Source organism: Lissotriton helveticus, chromosome 4_1 (genome assembly GCF_964261635.1).
Source record: "Lissotriton helveticus chromosome 4_1, aLisHel1.1, whole genome shotgun sequence".
Lineage (NCBI taxonomy): Eukaryota > Metazoa > Chordata > Amphibia > Caudata > Salamandridae > Lissotriton > Lissotriton helveticus.
In genome coordinates this window covers 1,540,644,573-1,540,660,647 of record NC_136063.1, presented here as the reverse complement: position 1 = coordinate 1,540,660,647, position 16,075 = coordinate 1,540,644,573, and the positions used below count along the sequence as shown (strand labels likewise).

Here is a 16,075-nt window from a genome sequence, read left to right as displayed (position 1 = left end):
GGAAGGGCTGTAACCAGGTGATGACGCTACCTGATAGACCATTCCTCAATCTGTGTTTCAGGATGTCGTAGTTAACAGTGTTGAAGGCGGCATTGAGATGCAAGAGGATGATGGTCGTCGGTCCTCCTTTGTCTAGGATCATTTTGGCCTTTTCAACCACTGCGAGTAAAGCAATTTCCCGTGTTGGGTGCGAAATCCAGTTTGAGCCGGTGGAGTATTAGGTTCAAGAAAAGCAGAGATAACGGAGTTAACCTGCTTTTCTAGCATTTTGCTGATCCGGCAGAAGGGAAATAAGGCGATAATTTCAAAGTATATCAGGGTCAAGACTGGGTTTCTTCAATAGTGCCCTCACCATGGCGTGTTTCCAGGGTGGGCGTACTAGTCCGGTTCATAGCCATGTCCATGATCCGGCTCTGTATCACCTCAGAATGGTTAAGCCCTGAAGCACCTACATTTATTAACTGGAGAGCTAGGTTGTAAGCAATTTATAATTTGGAGTCCTCAGTATTTACATTAAAGGGAATGTGTAGGCGAAAGCGAGCTTGTAAGATATGGGCCCCAGTGGAGGGATGGTTAAAATAGTTTCTGTGCCTGCTATATATAAGCTGTGTATTTTCAATAGGTCATTGTTCCATGAACTGTTTCTGTTCTTATTTCTTTTTTTCTTTCTTGATATTCTTTTTCTCATAAAATCTGTTTTTCTCGTTTTTTTGTGATTATTTCGCTGCCCTATTTCACTGCTAACTCTGTTGTATTTAATTTTTGTAGCCTATTGCTTATGAAATCTGATGTATGTATTTGTTTTGATTGCCACGTCTGCACTGTGACTTCTACAAAATAAAAAAGGAAGAGTGGTAGGTGGTGTGGAGTGGCTTTGAGGGAGGCCTCTAATTCTTTTGTTCCATCACACATATACGGTGGCTACTATTATTGATTTTGGTCCTTTAGTAACTAATTTCGTTATTTCATGTCAGGAATGGAGTGAACATAACCCAATTTTGGTCTCCTTTAGTTGGGAGCTCAGAGGAGCCCCAGCTCGTCACAAGCTTTCGAAGGGCCATTACGCTAAAAGAAGGTTTTAAATGCCGCAATAACCCCAATACCCTTCCTGACTGAGAACTTCTCCTTCTCCTTCTCCATCTCACTTTCTCCAACTCATATCTTCTCAGGCATCCTTATATACCGCCCCCACGGCACCCATGGATAACTCTTTAAAATTCTGCGAGAAGCTGTTGCCAACTTGGCAAGCTCCCCTTCTAACTTTATTATACTGGCGGAACTCAATTTGCATTTCGATGACGCCCTCAGACCCAGTAGCGACCGAGCTAACGCAAAATCTTTTGGCTCTTCGGATAAAGCAAAATGTTACAAGCCCCACTCATAAAAAAGGGCATACTCTAGGTCCCATTTTCTCCACCTTTAATGAACTTACAGTCGTATACCCAGTCCCAGTCCCGTAGTCTGATGACTTCCTGGTCCACTTTCCTTGGGATCTATCAACCCCCTCCCAAACCCCCCCCCCCCCCTTTAATACTGGCACGACCAGTAGCTGGAAACGCTCCTGGTCCAACTTCCTGTTGGATTCCTGGATCGTAGCTCTGTTAAATTACATATCTTCCCTAGATCTCTGCCCCACGGTCGCAAATGACCACTTTAACCAATGGACCAACTCTTCCCTTGACCTAGTTATACCTAAGAAACGTATCCCAAAAAAAACAGGAACAGCCCCTCTCCATGGTTCTCCTCTACATTGTATGAGTATAAACAAATCTGTAAAAGACTCGAGAAGAACTTACGATCCAAAAAGCAAACAGATCTACAGGGACTCAATTAAAATTTACCAATCCAAAGTGAAGGAGGGTCCAAAGTGAAGGAGGGACAAGCACTATACTATGAGGAAAGAATCAACTCTGCCTCAAATGCCCCGTGTGAAATTTTTAAGATCGCCAAGCACCTCCTAAAACTTCCAGTCAGGGATGTTCCACCGGACTGCTCAAACGCACCGGATGAAAACTAAATGCTACCCTTCCACTGAAATCACTCTCTGATGCAACGTACCATGAGATTGGCTTGTAGGTAGTGGATAACATGTAGATGCAGTAGCTAAGCAGTCCGCTGCACTCCAGAGTGAAAAAATGTAAAACAAGAGTAATCTGGGAAAGTAAATAAGTAACATGTAGATGCGACACACACACACACTGTGGGGTGTGACACTGAAGACAAGAACACCTCAAGGCAGTCCAATTACTTTGCTTGTGGAGACACTGTAGGTACAGCAGGGACTGAGTTCTTGAGACGTTGTAGGGACAGCATGCATAGAATAGAGCTGCAGTTGAGACAGGAGCTGGCACTGATGTGTAGAAGGTGACCGATGTGGGGTCATTGGTGGGGCTGAGTTGTGCCAGTAAGTTGATGATATGCAGCTGTAGATAGATGTTGCTTCTTTGATAGTAGGTTACCAGCTACTTCCACTTTATCTTGAGAGTTAGCAGATGCAGGTTCTTGAGTCAACTCGTCGCCATAAAATTGCAGTAACTTGGTCCAGACAGGTATGAGTATTTCAGGAGTATTTATTGTACAAGTTACATGTCCAGATGTTCAGACCAGGACTAGCCCCACCAGGAGCAGCCAGCATGCTGCTCAGCCCTTCTCCAACTGTAGCCTCTGACCCCCAACATTCCATATTACATCATTCTAGGAGGAACTCACTGGCAGGGCATGAACACATAGAAACCAGGATACAACAGATTGATTACGAATTAAGGTCTGGTTATACAAAGCACACTTCACAGTACATTGGTTCTTCCATTAAAACTGTACAGTTGTTTCTTGATAATGTGAGATATTATCTGACCTGGTTCCCCACCCACCTAGATTAGCTTGAGTCGGTTTCTGACTCGATCGTAGGTGGCGCACAAATGTTCCTTCTGTAAGCGTTCCACCTTCCTCACACCCGTTTTCACTTTTTGGGGCACCCAGGATGTATATATGCCGCCCTCTCTGCCGCCATAGCACCATCCAGATCTCCACACCACTCTTGATACGTCAGAAAAGCTTGTGATACCCAGTGTTTGGCTATGTTTTGCTTTGCGAACATCATACCCAGCGTTACCCAATCCTGTGATGCGTGGTTGAGGTTAGTTGGCTCCCAGAGGTTTAAGAGACATCTCTTAGGTTCTGGTTTCACGATCACTCCACTGACTCACATTTATGTTTCCCAGTAGGTTGCTATTACTGGGCACTCCCATATTATATGATAGAAGGTACCGACTGCCCCGCATTGTCTCAGGCAGAGGGTACTATCAGCCTTCCCTATCTTATGTAGAGTTACTCTTGTGTAATAGATGCTATGCAGTATCTTTAATTGTACTAACCTTAATGGGGAGGCGAGCGCCTCTTGCCAATCTGTCTCATCTAGGTCCCCACTTCAGTCTGCCATTTTTCACGTGGTGATTTTGTGGGATCTTTTTGATTATTGCTGATTTTGCAATAAGTGAGGGAAATGGCCTTCTTGTCCATATATTCTGTTTGGAGCCTATCTTCCAATGGGGAGGCCTCAGGGAGTATAGTGCCTGCTGGAATAGCTGTCGTCTGTGCATGTCTAATCTGAGTATACCTAAATATTTCTGATGGTGCCATCTCATACTGATCTTGGAGGTGGGTAAAGGTTACAACATCTCCCTTACTCCATAAATCACCTACCATTGAGATTCCGATGGAATCCCATTGTTTGAAGCCTTTACTAGTACTGAGTCTGCCTTACCTTTGTGTTTCCCAAAGTGGGGTCAGCTGTGTTAGGACACTATCCCATCCTAGTATTTTGAGTGCTATGTGCCAAATCTGGACTGTGTGTGCTGTGGGTCCCATTAGTGGTGGTTTACACGTTTTAGTGTAGAGTGATCTCATTACTCCTCCCTTTCCAAAGCTGAGTCTGTCTGAGTGAAACGTTAGGTCTGTTTGAGGGGGCATGTAGCCACTGGTTGAGTACGATGAGTTGGGAAGCCCAGTTGTGTATTTGTATACTTGGAAGGGCCATTTCGCCATCATACCATCCTTTTATCACTTTATTCATGGCTATGCGGGCCGGTTTTCTGTCCCAAAGCAGGTTGTTTACTTCTGCTTCGATTGCCTTGAAGTAGGTTGGGAGAACTAGAAATGGGGTAATTTGCAGGGCGTAGAGAAACCTGGGAGTCTTTTCAGTGGTGGTAGGAGGTTTTTCCCCATGAATGCCACAGGCAGTGGTGTGATATAGATTCCCAAATACTTAAAGCACCCATCTGCGATTTGCAGACTACATCCCTTTGGGAGTTTTGGGGGCCTTGTAGGACATATAGGATCGACTTTGTCCAGTTGATGGTGTAACCAGAGAGTTTGCCATGCACTTCACAAATACCTAGGAGCCTGTTGATTGAGCACCTGGGGGACGCCATATATAATAGTACATCATCCGCATATAGGAATATACGGTCTTCCCATCCCTCCGCCCAGTGGAGTCCGCGGACAATTGGGTCTCTCCTACCCCATGCTGTCAGCGACTCCAATACAAGGGCGAATAAGAGAGATGATAGGGGGCATCCTTGACATGTTCCGCGTCCCATCGGAAAATCGGCAGAAACATGACCATTCACCGCTACATGAGCTAGGAAATTTGTATTTAGTAGCTGGACCCATGCTCCGAATTTAGGGCAGAAGCCCAGATGCTTAAGAACGGCAAATAAAAAAGGCCATTCCACCATATCGAAGGCCATGCGTGCGTCTAAAGATAGGATGGCAGCTGCTTCCTGGATTGTAGATATATACGAGCCATGACACTGTGCAGTCGTCTCAGATTGAGGGCAGTGGTCCTTCCTGGCATAAACCTGGAGTGATCCGGGTGTATAATTTTAGTGAGATTGGGTGTCAATCGAGCCGCTAGTGTTTTAGCTAGTATTTTGGCCTCTGCATTAAGCAGTGATTTGGGTACAGTTCTGGGCTGGCTTTCCGGGTTTGTGAATGGCCACTATTGTCACTGTGTGTTGGTCCCTGGGGAGGTCTCCTGCTTCCAGTCTAGCTACATACATGCTTAATAGATGTGGCTTAATAGTATTTGCTGTTCTATGGGAATGCTGTTAGGCCCCAATGCTTTCCCTGATTGTATAGCACCTATGGCTAATAGTAGTTTGTCTGTTGTGAGGTCTGCCTCGAGCTGAAGAGCGTCTTCCGGTGTTAGTATGGGCATTCGGATATCTTTGAGGAATGCTTGTGCCTCCTTAATTGTTGTTGAGGCGTTTGTTGTGTAAATTCTTCTGTAGTGCTCCGCTCGTGCGTTCACTATTCTCTGCGGGTCAGTTATGGTTCTCCCATCGTCGGTTCGTAGCTGCTCCACCCACCGGCTAGCCCGTTCTCGCTTGTCTAACCAGGCCAGAAGTGTTCCCGCTTTATCCCCTACTTCATATACTTTGTGTTACATAGCTAAGAGCCTGGCCTTTGTGTCCTCCTACATGTACTCCCTATAGCCTTGCTTTTTCAAGTTGAGATCGTGGGCAGTAGCTGCAGTGGGATTTTGGGCGTGCAACATTTCCGCGTGGGTCACTTCCTGTTCCAGAGCTTCTATTTGTTGCCTTTTTTCTTTTTTATGACCCAAAATTAATAAGATGGCCTGGCCTCGAAGCACTGCCTTGTAAGCTTCCCAGTGGATTGCCGGGGAGGCGACCGAGTGCACGTTTTCTTTGAATTATTGTGGTGTCGTATTAGTTACGCCTTTTACGATCTTGTTTTTTTTTTTAAATCTGGGATATATTGGGAAGGTTTGTTGCTGGGCTTCTCTGGTCCTATTAAAAGGGTAGGGTGTGGCAGGCACGTACGCCTTTGTGCCTCCTGCCTCTGTCCAATCCCGGCCTGGGGTCCGGGCGGCTCACATCAGATTCTGAGCTTGGCACAGCACGGTCCCGGTGAGTCCACCATGAGCTTGGTGCCCTCCTGGAATTGCGGGGACTGGATTGAACTATGGATGGTGCTCTAATGGGCTCGCCAGAGCTCCTCGCTTAGGCGGCCATTACGATCTGCGCCAAGCCTCACCCCCCCCAGTAATTCCAGTTTTTAAATCCCAGCATAGACTAGAAGCAAATAATGGTGAATCAAGTTCCCCACGTGAAAAGGCATTGGAGAGGAAGGAAAAGCGAAGCGGAAAGAAGAAAAAACCTATTCGCAGATTCACTAAAAAAGAGTCGAAGAAGATTACGTTTTAGAGAAAGTATACATGCCATGCTTAGCACAGAGTACAATACAAGCCTCGCAAGTAGTACATCAAGTCATGGACCCCGAAAGTGGTCATGTCGATATATCGGATGAGGGGGTCTGTGTTGGAGTTAGTTGGAGAACATGGTACGTCCTTCTCTTATATATAGCCTCCATTGAACCTATGGGACCCTGAATGGGGTCCTGTTAATTTTGTGTCTTAAATACTGGTATAAAGAGAGGCCTTTCAGAGTTAGATGGGTTAGACCCCTCCTAGTTTAATGTGGATACATATATGTTGGACTTCATTCCCCTGTTTGACGTAGATTTAATCCTAAATAGGTCCTCGTTGCTTAAATGTATTTCAGAGATTGAGAACCTGAAACTTATCCAAGGTAGTGATATTAATCTGGTTTCCCTTCTACCTTCTGAAGCCGAATTTAGATCGAGGGTTCCCTTTTTTTTTAAAACTCACTGCAAATTTGATAACAAGACTGTCTGAAGAACTACGAAGTAGAGGGATTGATGTTGTTCCAAATTTAGAAGAGAATGGATTATGTTGTGTTGTGGATAAAAGGACTCTGCCGCTCCTCCCCCACTCCCCTCATTGGGGTCTATGATTGATATAAATGGGATAAAATCCATCTGATGCACATGGCAGACAAGTGTCAATTAGAGAACTTTCTGTCCCCCCCCCCCCCCCCAATAATTCTTAAACTTGAGACCCTTAAATTGAATTGGTTACTGGGCGCATTATCCAACGTTTCCCAGAGTAGCTATTACCAACGTCCCTTTTATTAACCATGAGCTAAAAATTATATCCTGGAATGTTGCTGAAATAAAGAAATGCAGGGAAAAGTTGTATTATTTGAGTTTATTTGAAGTAGATGTGGTTTGTCTCCAAGAGACTTGGTGTGCGGAGGATTTGGTTTGTGATGATTATATTACTTTAAATTGTAAATCAATACCCTCAAGGATGGGACATGCGAAGGGAGGGGTGGCTTGTTTGCTGTCCAATCAGATTCAGTGAAGATACAAATGTTACAAAGATCCAAGCAGTTTATTCTTGGCAGTAACTCTGTTTAATCCTGGTAGAAATCCGAAATTTCCTCCGTTAAAGTTGATAAACACCTATATTCCCCAGAGTCCACTTGTGATGTCTTCTTAAGTGAAGTTTTTTCTTATAGTAAGCCGTTTCCCCCACATATAATTTTAGTTGGGGATCTGATTTGCAAAATATCCAACTCTGCCTTAAATCAACTGCGGTAGATGGAAAAAGAGGCAGCTATTGAGATTCCACTAGCCCTTTTCCCCCCAAAAATGTAGAACTAATAAGGGAAAAGTTTAGAGGCTCAGCTGAAAAAAATTGAAGGTGTTCTAGCGAATGGAAGGTTACCTTCGGATTCTCCCACAGCATACACACAAAGCTCCAGGGGGAAGTGTCTATTTTGGACTATGCGGTGGTAGGATGTGCTTCTTTCTTTTTATTGACTGATTTAAAGGTTACTGATTCCCTGCTTAGTGATCATAGTCTCCTAACTCTCTCTGTAAATTTTGATACATCTCCCATTAGCTCGTGGAGGTTTAATGGTCAATCTGCCAGGTTTAATAGGAAAACAGGGAGAAGTCATTGGAATTATAGGGCAATTGTAGGCCTTAGAGGATTTTCCGAGATAAGCTGTCTGGTTGGACATGAAAAGAATTAGAAAGATTTAATATTTGTATGCAGTAGCTAGTTAAAATAGTAAGACAAGTGAAGTCGGAGGAAAGTTCGAAAGGGATCTCCCATCCCCTCCTCTTATTAATTTGAGAAATAAATGCTCTGGTTAGGGAGCAATATTTAAATTATGTACCTGAAAGTTACATTATGGTGCTGTTGCTAAAAAGGAGGAGGAAGACATTTTATTTATTATTTAAACTTGCAGAGCGCGACAGCTACCTGTAAGGGTCTCCCGGCGCTAAGATACTGTAGCTAAACAAGAGATGGTTGGCCACGTAGTTATAAATCGAAAAGCCAGGTCTTAACGGCTTTACGAAAACATATAATGCTGTCCTCAGACCGGATGGCCAAAGGAAGGGAGTTCCATAACTTGGGCCCTAAGTGAGAAAAGGAGCGACCTCCCATTCTAGAGAGCTTGATCCTGGGAACTGAGAAAATGCATTGAGAGGAAGAGCGGAGGGGAAATAAGGTTTTACTAAGGTCTGTAGGTAACTCGGAGCCGCCTTATGCCTGATCTTATGCATGTAGGTGAGAGCCTTAAACTTCACTCGGTTTTCAACCTTCAACCAGTGAAGCTCACGGAGGCGGTTGGATATGTGATCGGTTTTGCAGCAACTGCTGAGAAGGCGCGCTGCAGCGTTTTGCACTAGTTGCAGGCGAAGAGTGACAGCCTTGGCCGCCCCCAGGTAGAGTATGTTGCCATAGTCCAACCTGGAGGTGACCAAGGCACCCACCACCGCCCACAACAGTCTGTTGAAGGCTGATCTAAGAAACGAGGAGGAGGATAGATCATGGATAAAACTTAGGCAAGTAGTTTTAAAAGGCAGATGTGGATTTTCTGGGCACTTCTTGCGGAAGGTTGTGCAGCTACAGCTTAATCCTTCTCTATTGCTATTGAAGAGCCGAGATAGGTGAAATTCATCCAGGGTCTCTACACAGTAAATGAGGATGCTGTAAAGAAGTTGAAAGTAGAGGGTGATTTCTCCCTGTATGGCCTGCCATCTGAAAAAAGAGAGAGAATTTGTCATTAGGGGAATGCGAAATTTGACTGCGATGGGACCCGATGAAATTCCAGTCACAGATATAAAACAAAAGGGTTCCCTTTGGAGTAAAATCCTTTGCCTGGTTTTCAAATGCTGCTATGAAATAAAAGAAATTCACCTCTCTTGGTAGAAAAGTATCATAGTTCCACTTTTTAAGAAGGCCTACCTAACAATCGTCATTTGGCTCTTCTTGACGCAGTGGGTAAAGTCTTTGCTGAATGCTTACTGACCCAGAAGAGTGAATGGGCAGAAGAATATAAAATTATCCCAGCAAACTGGGTCCATGTAATGAACGAAAAATATGTCAAAGTTGGAGGGGGAATAGTATATACTGCTTTTATAGACTTCTCCACAGCATTTGATAAAGTAGATTGTCCTTTGTTATGGAGTAAGCTTTTAAGTTTGGGTATGCCAGGCACCCTTTTATAGTTAGTTTGTGTCCTCCACACTGACACTTGCTGTAGAATTTTTCTGGACGTAGATAGGGGTTAATCCCAAGCTATCCCTACCCTAAATGGGTTAAAATACAGGTGTTTGCCCCCTTTCTCTTTTCCCTATATATTGCAGACCTCCCAAATCATGTTGCCCCAAGTGAGGGTATTGCCCTGATAGTCGAGGGGTGGGCGGAAGCCTATTGTGTGCCTACTTTAAAATGACGACATACTATTCTTTGATCTTCCCCCAAAAGGTTTAATTGGCCATTTGCAGGCACTTCAACAATTTGCTGAGATTCATTATTTAAAGATCGATGTGTCCAAAAGTAAGATTATGTGTATGCATGGGAAGAAAAAGCCTAAATATGGACACTTTGTATGGTCAAAAATTGGAAATTGTGATGACCTATACCTTCCTGGAGAAGATAGTGTGTGGAAATCTAAGTGAAAAATCCCATATATAAAATGTCTAAAACCATTTACCAAGCTATGTCTGTGTTCCCTCTATAGGGCCACTAGGAAAAGACACTTTGCACTATTACTGGAGGTCCGTCGTGCTGTGGTTAATGCCTCTTTATTGTATGGTACAAAACTGATTGTTTCGAATTCTTTTATTTTATTTAATGGAAGGTTGAGTCCTTAGATGCTTGGCCTAAGTCAACCCAGCTTTTTCCGTGGCTGCTTTAAGGCTAGACTTTGGACTGATAAGTGCTTTTGTGCTTGGCCTTGCAAGGATAGTGTGCGGAGCCGTGTACCTTGTAAAGACCAATTGTGGCACACTTAGGCTCTGGCTAAAATAATACATTTTAGATGGCCCAAAAGAAAATTAATTAATTTATAGAAATTGTGTGACTGCAACAGATTTGCTGTCATAGAACTTTGTTTGATCTTTACTTTGACGCTGCAGCAATTAAGCTACCCTAAACCAGGCCTCCTGGTCCCTGAGGTTTCGCATGGAAAGGGAGGCCTATATTCTAAAGAGGGGGGTCATCCCCTGGCTATTGATTCCTGTTTGGGAAGTAAAGTGCAGATTTATATGCTGTGGAATCTGCCTCATGTAGTATGGTGCTTTTGGATGCTTCTGAGGCAAGACTTTCTCTCTTTAAATCCCCTCTGGGCTAAATGGTATAGATCTTCAGCAAGATCTTAACCATGTTTTATTTATTTGCCCTGCTCTGCCATTATGTCGGCGAAATTGGTTGAGGCCGATATGTTTGAAGTTGTTTATTCTTTCAGCTTCAGCATTATTACAGTCACTTTATGTTCCACCGAATGAAATATTTTGTAATCGAATTTTTTACTTTTTTAAAGTGTTTTTTTAAGTTATATTAGGGTGTATTAGTTTGTACGTCTTAATGGTTGATAGAGTTTCTTATACAATTCTTAATCTTTGCTCTGATGGCATCTAAGACACTTTACATTCCTTTTTGTATAATAGGCTGGTGCTAATTTTTAGAGCCTTGCATATGTTTTATGATTGTTAGATATTTTGGTCGGGTGGTCTGTATTTATTATGTGCTTACAATTGTAAATCAGAATTTTATTTCATCTTTATGTATGCAATTCTGAGATTTTATATGGACCTCCGTGGAGTTCCGTAACATAAATAAAATATACATGAAAAACTTTCTAAGCCATGTGAAAACTGATAATTATTCAACAAGGTATACTTCATGAACTCACTTGATAAAGTGAAACACAAGAAACAGTGTGAATACCGTTATTCTGGAGATATCTGGGGCTGTGGTCTAGTAGCTGAATGTTTTTAATTGCCATAATGAACATAACCGTTTCACACTTTTAGTGAGTGCACCATTGTGATCTTAATGTGCTGCACAACACCAGCAATTTAAATGCGGATAATTCACGTGTAGGTCATGCCAAAAGTAGAAACTATGTTTTGCACCATATGAATGCACGCTAGACCTTTGAACAACAGATTATTGGAAATAAACTGTAATATGTTATGTTGGCTAGTTGATGACTGCCAGGAGGACGCAAGGCAAAGCCTCAACCTTTGGGACTTTGATATGCAAGCACCACTCAAAGCCCCTCTGATTTTAAAGGTATTTGGCCTATATAACCACGTAGTTGTTAACCTGGTTAAGAGCGCCATCTGTTTTGCGTATTGCTGTCTGTTGTGTTGCTTGGTTTTTTTTTTGGGGGGGGGGGGGACTCCTAGCATGTCCAATATGAACTTCAATGAGGACAGCATCTAGTGCCCAGCTGTTCACCTTCAGATAAATACTTTTTCTACTGCCAAAGCATTATGCCATCTGGCCTATTGCTTATCCACATCATGAATGTTCAACTTTTGCTCTCAGCTCCAACTATTATATAGCTGCCAAGCTCCATATAAAATTAACTAGAGAACATCTTAAGTTCCTGTTGTCATTTCGATTGACCTTTCGTCTCCGTTATCAGTGTTTTTAGCTCCACAGTGTACAGTCAGACACTTTAATAAAATTATTGCCCATGGGGAAAAAGGGAATATTTACTGTTGAGCTTGAAGAGTTCCCTCCAATCTTGAGTTTTAAAGCTCACTATCAGGGATGTGAGCTATTTGGTCTAAGGTTTGCTGGAAGGCCTCCGTGCTGCTGACTGGCTTTTAATGTTTTTTAATTGTGACAGACGCCTAGCAGTACTTGTGCAGTCAGCCCAGTGTGTTTCAAATCCTTTATCGCCTTATCGCTTAGTATTCGGGATACCGTTGCTTGATTTTATGTAGGTAGGAACTATAGCTACTTAAAACTATAGAGTTTCTTGCATCATACAGTGATCTGCTGGAAGAGGGCCCACTCTTGCATTTTGTTTCGTCTGAATCGGGTTTTTAAGCCTGGGGCCTTTTACTTATAAAGCTATTCACATATTTCGGAAAATGCAGCAGTCTGCTGTGCAGTTGCACAATATTACAGTGTTCACCTGCACCTCAGAGTGAGCAGCACAAAAATCGGACCTATCACTCCAAAAGCAGGGTCGGGTGAGGGCATAGATATAGTCAGTCAGACTATTTAGCTGGCATGGAGATTACTCTCCTCAAAGGCTGGAGGCACATGCTCAAATCCTGGTTAGTAACTCCTTCAGTGCTGACAGATTTGCGCATGTGTGCCTGGCATACCCGTTTTCATTAAGCCTCTCTCTATCCTTCTCCATAGATTTGGGTGGCAAAAGTTCACCTCCCATATTGTTGGGAGACTCTACAGGTGGTGTGCCTCTGGGTATGCTGGTATAAAGCAATGGACAAAGTCAATCCCAGTCCTTTTCCTTGGGAAAACATCATAGCAAATTAGCCAAAATCACCTTACAATCCTTTGTGTAATACCAATTTGTGACCCTGTTGTAGAAATTGCACTGAATGACGTTTGCAAAAAAAAAAAACTTTCTCTACTACATATCTTTAGTTGTTAAAGTAATACAAAGGTGATGTTCTGTGGGGTTAACTGGTTAAATTACTGGCGTAGTTCAGTAAAATATGTAATAAATTCTTTGATTACTGCTTCCTAAATGTAGTAAATTTTCTAACAGTCTGCTCATGAACAGTTGCAGGACAACAAACTCTTCCTAACGATGATCAACCATGTCTTGAGTGTGGATGGATTTTATTTCTCAACAACGTATGATCTGACACACACATTGCAACGGTTATCCAACACCAGCCCAGAGTTCCAGGAGATGAGTCTTCTAGAAAGGGTAAGGTACTTCAGAAATAAGAATATGTGGTGGTTGCGACTGGTCTGTCTGTCTTTAATAAATGTAATGTTTTTTTTTTTTATTTAAACATGCCATTCTAGTTCAGATTTTAAAAAGGTTTGTATACCACAAATTTTGTAATGCCACACCCCATTTAACAGTCAGGAGTGTAGTTCAACTAATAAAGATGGGTTGATAAAACATAGCCTTTAGCTTATTACCACGTTTCACATACAGATTTGAAAATGATGGTGACCACCTGGCTGCAACCTACCCCTTCACACAAACTTGTTTTACATTAAAAGCCTCCCATAAAAGGTTTCTGTCGGTTGAAGGGTGTTCAGAATTTCAATGGCACATGTGTTGTATGTAATTCTTTCCGAGTGTGTGCTGGGGTTCTAGTGCATGCCCTTCCTGACCTATATAGGCTGTGCTGCGTATATTCAGAATTCAATTTTACCTTTCCAGGCAATTTTTCTCCAAATATATCATTTCTTTTTGTACAGGCCTTAGGTCCTGCTTCTACATGTTATTTGTGACTTGGATGTATGTGAACATTTGCCTGCTGGCAACCCTATCCTGCTGACGTGTACCTCTCTATAGGTTGGACCTCATTGCATTTTCAGGCTGCCATTGCGGTGCACACTTTCTTTCGATGAACCTGACCGGCAATGGCCTGCCATCTCACCGCAAGTTGCCCACAAATGAACTGTGTACTGCTAGAAGGGATTTAAGGAGAGTAGAGTTCTATAACAAAAGACAACAGCACTATCACAAAGCTCTTCAAAACAAAAAACAGCTGATACATACAAAGATGAAAGAGCACTTACGAAGTATCAAATATGGATCATTTATAAATAGTTTTATCAATACTTGTTTGGATGGTGGTTGCAGGTTGCTAAATTAAACCTCAGTGGCTCATTCAGATGGATATAATAAAAGCTGTGCAGCACTTGCAGATTAGGTGGAAAGCACATAGTTTTTGAACAAGGTATTCCCTACCTAAGGCTGACATTATTGTTTGTGCCTGACTGCTTTTTTACATCATTCCATTTGGCTTAGTATAAATAATTATAGATGAAACCGGTTTCTTTGCAAAACTTTAATAGGCTTTTTGTACAGAATATGGAGTGAAACTCAGTTGCTATTAAAACAGAAAAGTAAAAATAAAGTGGAAGTAGATTTGAAACCTTGTAATAAGTATTCTCTAACCACTTAGCACACTGTAATGGTGATAGTCGATACTACAGTAGTGTGAATGCCACAATATAGTCCGTTCAGTTGGGGATTACTGCTGTCATATTGTATTTAGAACTGTGATGGTAGCAATGTGAGTGAAGTTCTCAATGTTTTAAAAGCGTGGTTTCCATATTGGCGAGAACTTTGCAATGTTGAAAATCAAATTTTAATATCAAATCAGTCAAATGTAATTAATTTTCATTCCTGAATCATTCAAGCAGTCGTTATTTTAAGGAAATAACTAAACGCAAAGCATGGTTTAATACAGTCTATTGGGATTTGTGCTGTTAATTTAGAAATGTTGTGATTTCCAATTAAAAGCCTTATTTTCCAAAAACTGAAGAGAACAACTTTCAGCTTACCAAAAACAAAAATGGTGGATGTTTTGTCCCTAAGTTAATGTTGCATAATAAATGTATGAATCTTTTTTAAGCAATGTTGCTGAAGCTTAACTGAATCCTCCAATAGAAAATCTTAGTGATTATAGCAATAATCATATTCTCTTTTATTTTAGCAGCTTTTATCAGAATGTTTAAGGTGTTCCAACAATGTATTGACGCGTGCATGCTCTCTGCAACCAGATGAATTATCTTGTTCCAGTTTCTTTTTCTTTTGCACTAAAATTACTACCTAATGCTATGACTGAGGGCCCAGCAGAATATTATGCCCACAAGTTGACAAGTGATTTTTCTTTGTCACTGCCACTTTGTTTTAACTTTGCAAGGTTTCTGCTATTCAGAATTCATTGTTGGGGGAGTTAACATCAAATTAAGAGCATTCATCGGAAAATGTTCAAGGTAGTTTGACTTATTTATCTATTAGACTTGGGGTTAGAATTCGTACAGAAACACTTGTAAGTATATATATTTGTCTCTACTCAGTCGCTTTACACACAGAGCTTTACTTAAGGGTTAGTCGCCCTGAAATGCAAGGCTATTCACCTGGAAACACCCTGTTTTGAAAGTGCTGTCTTAGTAGGAACTTAGTGGCTGCAATGAGCTGTTTTTGTCAATGGGAGTTCTTCGTGTCCACACTGAGTTTTAAGTATCATTAGTGTCTAAAAACGGCGCTACCCCTTCCATTACTTTAGGAAACGGCACCAGAAGAGAAAGAACAGATTTATTTGAAAATTGAACACATTTTAGGAAGCAAGAATGGATGGAACCTATAATTGTGTTTCATTAAAAAAAGAAAAAGAAATGCTCCTTGCCTGACTAAAACAGAAGATGAATTTCCATTTCCTGTTTGCAGTGGTGATATCAATTACTGACACAACTTGCTGTGTCTGATCGCAAACATTCACAGTTGTTCTTGGCTTCAAAGAGAGAATGGGATTTCACAATGCTACAATAAGTTCTAAGCAGTGGATCCTGTTTTCATACTGAGTGTAAATTAATTCTGCAGCACCCAAAAACAACTTCGACTCTTGTAATTAAGCAGCACATAGGTGGTTTTCTGTAGGTAGTTGATAACTGATAAATGGCTTATTATGGAACTGTACAGTTGAGCTACTTTAGCGTGGTAGTGAAGGTGAAATCAAGGCTCACGTTTGGGCACAGATCCTCTTCCTGTTATGTAGATTCAATAGTGTTTCCCTGGACAGCTAACATGTATGGAGTTAGTTTGTTTCCTGAGAGAAAGACCGCATGAAAGGGAGCGCTTGAGACTTGAAGAGGAAGCATTATCTTTCGCTAGTAATTCCCAAAAATTGGTCAGATCTGAAGTGACCATTG

At 41.9% G+C, this 16,075-nt stretch overlaps 1 protein-coding gene across 2 annotated transcripts in view; it reads left to right on the top strand.

Annotated features, from left to right (window-relative positions):
• The window catches only part of SACM1L (SAC1 like phosphatidylinositide phosphatase), a 387,094-nt gene that overhangs the window by 134,995 nt on the left and 236,024 nt on the right, over positions 1–16,075 (top strand). Inside the window, exon 5 of one of the 2 annotated variants that reach the window (XM_078688168.1) lies at positions 12,954–13,103. In XM_078688168.1, coding sequence (XP_078544294.1) covers positions 12,954–13,103 — 150 coding nt within the window. Of the gene's footprint in view, positions 1–12,938; positions 13,104–16,075 lie in introns of both variants that reach the window. The other variant, XM_078688167.1, reaches the window with a different exon arrangement.